General features: G+C 35.8%; 1 protein-coding gene across 1 annotated transcript in view; it reads right to left on the minus strand.

The window, feature by feature from the left end:
• LOC145263820 (uncharacterized) overlaps nt 1-7,500 on the minus strand; it is a 114,582-nt gene that overhangs the window by 72,368 nt on the left and 34,714 nt on the right. Inside the window, exon 4 of the mRNA XM_080120886.1 lies at nt 6,314-6,429. Coding sequence (XP_079977012.1) covers nt 6,314-6,429 — 116 coding nt within the window. The remainder of the gene's footprint in view (nt 1-6,313; nt 6,430-7,500) is intronic.

The raw sequence follows: 7,500 nt of genomic DNA on the forward strand, positions 1-7,500 counted from the left end.
CCACTCGAGGATAAGGGTTAATGTGATTATAGTGTAGTAAACATAAGTAGTGGGAATTTTGTAAATTGGATTACTTAGGGGGTACGGTGCATCAAGAACTTGTTTACATTGGACTTGAAGACAAACATATTGTAGTCAGCTGGAAAGCAGGCAAACGGAAGAGAGTTCCACAGGCGTGCAGTTCTAAGAAAGAAGCTTTGTTCGTGGAATCATACGCTTGGGTTTAGGCACAGATAAAGAGTGTGGGAAATTATTGATAGTGTTTTCTGCTAGACGGGTGTTTCTTGTAAAAGTTTGGCGAGGGAGGGACATAGAATGGAGCTTAGATGAGCATTTGCCATGAAAATAACAATAAAGCAAAGAAAGACACGCAACATCTATTCCGTGGGAAAGAGTTGCAGGGAAGAGAAAAGGGCATCTCTCACTAAGCTACGAAGTCTATTTTGAACTCTGTTAAGACAGGATAAGTTGCTTCTAGCATCTCCTGCCCAGATGTGTGGCAACAGTACTCGATCGTTGGCCGTACCTGGATTTTATATAGGTAGAGAATTGCATCAAGAGTGAGATATCTACTCGTAGATGGACCCCACTATTTTTCCAGCGACCTTGTAGCTATCTAGACTTGTAGATATATAATAAATAGCTGCAGGCAAACACTATGCAAATTAGTTTATCCTTCGTACGATCACTGTTGACTATATGCAGTAGTCCGATTTGCTCAACAACAAAAATTAGCAGAAACATGAACGAAAGAAAAAAAACGTTCGAAAATAAACTAATAAATAACACTAACCAATAAGAATGCGAGTTTTATATACATGGTAAAGCTCGTTGAGTATTATAAAAATAACAGCACAATCAAGAAATGCTAAAGATGATTTTGTAAAGCAAAGCTTAATTAAACAGACATATTTAATTGGATTGTTTTGAAATTTAGAAAATTTACTTTGTTTTTGCGATGTTCTACGATAGGGTCGCGTTTTTCAGTTTGCAGTTTCTAAGATATTTATGCTGTATTTCCGCCGTGTGAAAAGAATGACAACACATGTATATATGATAATATAACAATATATTCTTTTATTGTCAGGGACGGTGATAAATGGTTGGTTGTTAGACGATAAATACACGCACGGGAATTTGACCGGTTCATTCTCCTTGGGCCCAAATCGCCAACGAACCCCGATATCATTTCAGGTTGTCATTATATAACCATTTGTTACCATCTGAAAGGCCTTTTAGGACGACAGTGTCGCTTAGCCACACCCCAAATGTTTTATTCGGTCATTGTCGTTTCGCTGAATTACTTGCTTTTGGTTCCAGTTGATTACACTTGCGTAACCTTTTGCCGAAAATATCATACAATTAAGGTTCCTGGTGCCGGGTTCATAATTTTTATTCAAATGACTTTTTGGTGCATTTGATAATTATTATATGTTGTCTCTTGCATTTATCCCCATGCGTAAATCATTGTCAAAATTATTTTTTAATACACACGGCCTATATTTTAAACATTAAATCCCGGAAAGTTATTTGCAAAAAAAAAAAAAAAAAAAAAAAAAAATCTAAAAACAATATGAAAATTATATTTTCATAACTTCATTCTATATTATATTTTTTTATAAAAGATTTTATTCGGTCATTTTATACGGTCATTGCCATTTCACTGAATTGACCTGATTTTGATTCGACTTGATTAATCCTTTGCCGAAAATTACTTTTAAAATATCATAACCTTTTTACTTATCTTCTTTTTGACAACAGATCAAGTTTGTTGTTTCTGCCCATGCGCCTAGAGTCAGGTTCTTATTTTTTATTTAAATTACCTGTTGGTGCATTTTATTATTATTATTATTATTATTATTATTATTATTATTATTATTATTGATGTTGATGTTATTATCATCATCATTATTATTGTTATTATTATTATCATTATTATTATTATCATTATTATTATTATTATTAACATCATTATTATTGTTATTATTATTATAATTATAATTATTATTATTGTTATTATTATTATTGTTGTTGTTATTATTATTATCATTATTAATGTTATTATTATCTAATATTATTATTAATGTTATTAATGTTATTTTTATTATTATTATTATTATTATTATTATTATTATTATTATTATTTTATGTTGTTTGTTGAATTTGTTTCTATGTGTACATCATTGTCAAAATGATTTCTTGGCACACACGATAAATTATAGATAAATTATAAATAAATTATAGATAAATTATAAATAAATTATAGATAAATTATAAAAAAATTATAGATAAATTATAAATAAATTATAGATAATTATAAATAAATTATAGATAATTATGAACTTTGGAAAAATATTTTGCGAAAAAGAAAAAGAATGTGAAAATGAAAATTATTTACTTAATTGTGTATCGTGAAGGATTTATTGTAGACGGATGCTCGACTCCTCGACCCGTTCGCCTCTTTGCCAGACTTCAGATAAACAAGTAGGTTCGCGTGCCTTTTTACAGCATTATAAAACGGAAAGTTAATGCAGAAGATCCTTCAATAATATATATATATATATATATATATATATATATATATATATATATATATATATAATCACGTTGACACACTGGTTCTCGCCAGATCACAGAAGTTAAGTAACGTTGAGCCTGTCTAGTACCAGATGGGTGACCATTTGGGGATTCTAGGCATTGTTCCAGTCGTCTTGTACCTCAACTTGTCACTAGTATGCAACAATGTTGACTCAGGAGAAGCGCCGTTGAGGACTGCGCAACTCTTGCCGCACAAATTTCACGCCCAAGTACCCTTTCCGTGGCTATCCATAGTCTGCCAAGACTGAAGGAAGCCATATATATATATATATATATATATATATATATATATATATATATATATATATGTCTTTGAAGTTTTTAACATTTGAAACCACACAAAAAATTATTTTTTATCATTCATCAAAAAAAACATCTAGTCAGTAAGTCATTTAATCACCTGCAATCACTGCATCAACTCTCAAATTTACTATAATACCAATTTTTATATTTTTTAAGGGATCATCAGTTGTTTACCATGAAACACTGTTTCGGGGATTTAAAAACAAAACAGTGTATTACATCATGGCTCCCCAGCAGTGTTGATCAAACACCACCACCCTTAATCTTAGGAAGAAGACAAGTTACAAAAATTTTTTTTTTTTTTTCCCCAATTTCCTATATATATATATATAGCTTTTTTTCCCCAATTTCCTATATATATATATATAGCTACGGCCAACAACGAAATACTATGTAAATCAGAAGCAGCAGAAGCAGGGGGGGTGGCGATACTGGCTCATTTTTTACGATTGTGGGCTGCCAATATGAGTGTGCCCCGTTCGTTCCACATAAGCACTTTCACTTAGGTACGTTGGCAACCATCATGTGGTCCCTCCCATATGTACCCGACATCCTTCTAGAAACAAGTCACAATAGAAATATATCGGAGAGACGAATGCCAACAAAGTCATCATCATTCATGATAAACAACAACAACAACAACAACAAACAACAACAAAAGCTGAAGCATGAAGGAATAAAAACAGCACGAAAAGCAACAAGTAAATGATACTAACCAAAAAGAAAAGAATTCGAATATAAAGTATAACGACTAGCTGAGTATTATAAATCCGGGTTTAGTTTTTACAAGAGTCAGAACACAGAATTCATTATTGAGATGAGTATTATTTATATTAATTTATTTATTACGGACTATTATTCTCATCTTTATTAGTTGTTGTTTCACGACGTTTTGGCCAACTATTCTTCTGGCCTTCGTCAGGTGGTAATCGCGACAGATAGGAACTTCGAATCTCCTAACTGCCTTCTCAGCAATCACTGCCATCCGTAGTTGTCGTCTCACCACGTTTTTGGCCAAGTAAGCCTCTGGCCGGCTTTGGGTAGGATTGAAACCGCTATCTTCAGACAATCATCATCTGGAACCGTAGAGATTCAACATACATTTGTCTAGCTACAACAAATGTCAATAATTTGAAATGGATGGCTCTCGTCTAGGAGAAGCCCCATTATTTGACAAGCTTCTGGGCTTGACCTTCACTTCTGATCTGAAATGGAACACGTACATCAAGTATGTTGTCAAGGTCGCTGGACAGATGGTGGGATCTTTCTACCGCTCTAGACGATATCTCACTACCGATGCAATACTCTATCTATATAAAAGCCAAGTACGTCCAAGGATGGAATACTGCTGCCATATCTGGGCAGGAGCTGCTAAAAACAGCCTATCCTGCCTTGACAGAGTACAAAATAGACTTCGTGGCTTAGTGGGGTATGCCCTTTTCTCTTCCCTGCAACCTCTCTCCCACAGAAGAGATGTTGCCAGCCTATCTTTGTTTTATCGTTATCTATCTGAACTCCAATCTCTGGTCCCCCCCCCTCGCCAATCTTTCACGAAAAACACTCGTCTAGCTGAATCCACTGTCAAGAACTTTCCCTATTCTTTATCCATGACTAAATCAAAACGTAGATTCCGTGAACAAAGCTTCTTTCTTAGAACTACACGCCTGTGGAACTCTGTTCTGTCTGCCTGCTTCCCTCCTGACTACAACCTGGATGTGTTCAAGTCCAACGTAAACAAATTCCTGATGAACCGCCCCCTTAAGTAGACACTTTAAATATCCACACTAACGTACTGTACTTACAATAACCTTTATCCCTGAGTGGCTTCCTGGCCTTGACCACCTTGTAAAAAAAAAATAATAATAATTTACCCTTATTCTCTATCCGTGCGTAAAACTAAACGTAAATAAATTCCGTGAGCAAATTTTCTTTCTTAGAACGACCTGTCTGTAGAACACAATACCTCGAGGTTGCTTCCCGGCTGACAATAACATGGTAGTTTTTAAATAAGTTCTTGTTGAGCCATCCTCTTAAATAATCAAAAAAATCAAACCCTACCCAAGTTCCACCATTACTGGTCCTCACGGTTTTGTCTCACCGGCAACTATTCATATTATCCCCGAGTTGACTTTGGACCTTGATAAGCGGTTACTGCTTAGTAAAAACGAAGCTAGAGAAACTTGAAATCAAAACAAAATATCTAAGTACAACAAGCCATGTTAAAAAAAAAACACAGAAAAGATGTTTATAAACAATCTGAAGATGTGTCTAAGGTGAGTTTAAACATAGATATTTTTTAAAATGTAAATCGCTTTAGACAAAGCATAAAGCCACTTTGCGTAAGAAACTAAAATACTCTATAGGCGTTACATGGATATGTTGCGATCCAGAAAAAAGCAATTATTCTCTCTTTTTCAGAAACATCGTTCAAGAAATGGGAGAAGTACAGAAGAAAATTAGGGAAGCAATAGTTACGAGGCTGCCGAAAATAAACCCAGTGTCCACTGTCTACTCTAATTGGTCTACTCGAAGGTTCACTTTATACTCTGATTGGTTAACTGCGAATCTGCTAGACTATTCCACGAATCAGAAACCCGAACAGAGAGTGCTCTAATGTCTATAGTACATCTTCTGCTGGATCCCGTGGAGAACACAATTTGGCGCCGAGGTGAAAAACTACAAAGCAAATTTAGATTCCTGTTATGCTTTGTGCCGGAATTGCATCTCCTCGTATACTTGCTGTTCTAGCGAGAGATCTGACGATCAACGGCGATGACACATCCAGTGCTTCCCTGAACTATTTGGTCGTCTTCAGACTGACGACGACTTCTAAAAGTTTGTTCCAACTCCTTAGATTATATCGTGGCCTCCGGTAAGGTTCAGAAACGTATCTGCAATCTATTTGTCCCCACCCTCACCTCGTCTCTGTAACCTCTCTCTCTCTCTCTCGCAGACGTGATGTTGCTAGCCTTAGTCTTTTTAAATAAATACTATTATGGCCTGTGTTCTTAAGAATAGTCTGATTTATGTCTTGTTTCCTTTATTCCAGTTTGACTTGTTAGTGTAGTTATCTCCATCAATTCGCTGTTTTTGATATTTTATTGCAATGCGGTTTCATATTCCAGTACGTTCTTTCCGTGTACATCAAAATTGTAGACTTCTCTTACTGCTGGCGGTTTCCCTCCTGGTACGAATAATTCAATAGACATCTCCCCTCCTTTTTTTTTTCAACAGTAATTTTTCGATATTTTGAGCCCTTCACTTCACGTTTTATCTGGAGTGATTCTTATTAAAAAAAAAAAAAAACACACACACACACACACACACACACAAGGAAAAATGTATAATTGTTCAATAAGAAAATGTTTCTTAAGAACATGAAAAATATTAGTTTCGAACACGTGATACTCACCTAGTAATGACGTCAGTTTCCGGCAGTTGTAGGCTGCGCAAACTCCACATCAACGTTGCTTTCTCTGTTGTCATGGCTACGGACATTAACATGAACATAATCACTGTTGTCACAACCTTGAGAAAATAAACCAGAATTCAAAACGAAAATATGATTGGTTAATTAGTTTAAGACTTTGTTATATATTGGACTTTCGGGCATCTTCGAGTAACCTAGCGAGGCACTGCGATTGTCAATTCTTACTGAATACAAATCTATATATATAAAAGGCAAAATGTGTGTGTTCATTTCGTGTATGTCTTCAAAAGGCTTCTTTCGCACGCGTTCCCGGGGTTGTTACTATCGCTTAAAACTGTGTAAAACTGGAAGCAGCAGAGTTAAATTTTATTGCGCACGTCTCTTTTTATAGTTAAATAACCTGCTTAAAGTTGTGTACCGCCGTAGCTCAATGGTTAACGTAGCACGGTTTTTTTTTCACACATTAATTTCCAACTCAAGGGTACGGGTTCGATTCTCATACTCACCTATCAAAACATTTTTTTTTATTATTTAACCCCCCCCCCCGGAGTTTTGATTTACCTCAAGACACCCGGGCATCGCCGCGTACCCCCCGCTAGTATTCAATAAAAGAGACATCATTGGAATGTTGAAAAAATAAAGTCGTAATAGTTTATTATAAGGTCAAACAATTTAACAAAACAAAAAGATATTAACACTTAGAATTTATAGATGAAAGATTTTAGATGCAAACATACAGCATAATCACGTTGGCACACCGGTTCCCGCTGGATCACCGAAGTTAAGCAACGTTGAACTTGGTCAGTACTAAATGGGTGACCATTTGGAGTTTTCAGGTGCTGTATGTGCTCTCTGCTTATCTCGGCATTGTTTCCAGGACTCCTCCTTGCCACTGGACTCAAGCAGTGCCGATTCAGGAGAGGTGTGGTTAAGGATTGCACATCCCTTGCCTCACAATTACACGCACAGCTGCCCTTGCAGGGTGTATCCTTTGTTTTTCGAGACTTAACGGATGGCATTGAGTTATAAAAACAATTGACCTGGATCTGACGTCAGAGAATCGAAGAAACAAAGTATTGAGTTTCATATATTGAATGGAGTCGATTTGGACTAGAGAGGTAGTTAACTAACAACCGGGGAGAGGGAGCTGACGGTCTCTAGATGTCTGG

The sequence above is a fragment of the Euprymna scolopes genome, chromosome 39 (genome assembly GCF_053919585.1).
Source record: "Euprymna scolopes isolate OS-2025 chromosome 39, ASM5391958v1, whole genome shotgun sequence".
Lineage (NCBI taxonomy): Eukaryota > Metazoa > Mollusca > Cephalopoda > Sepiida > Sepiolidae > Euprymna > Euprymna scolopes.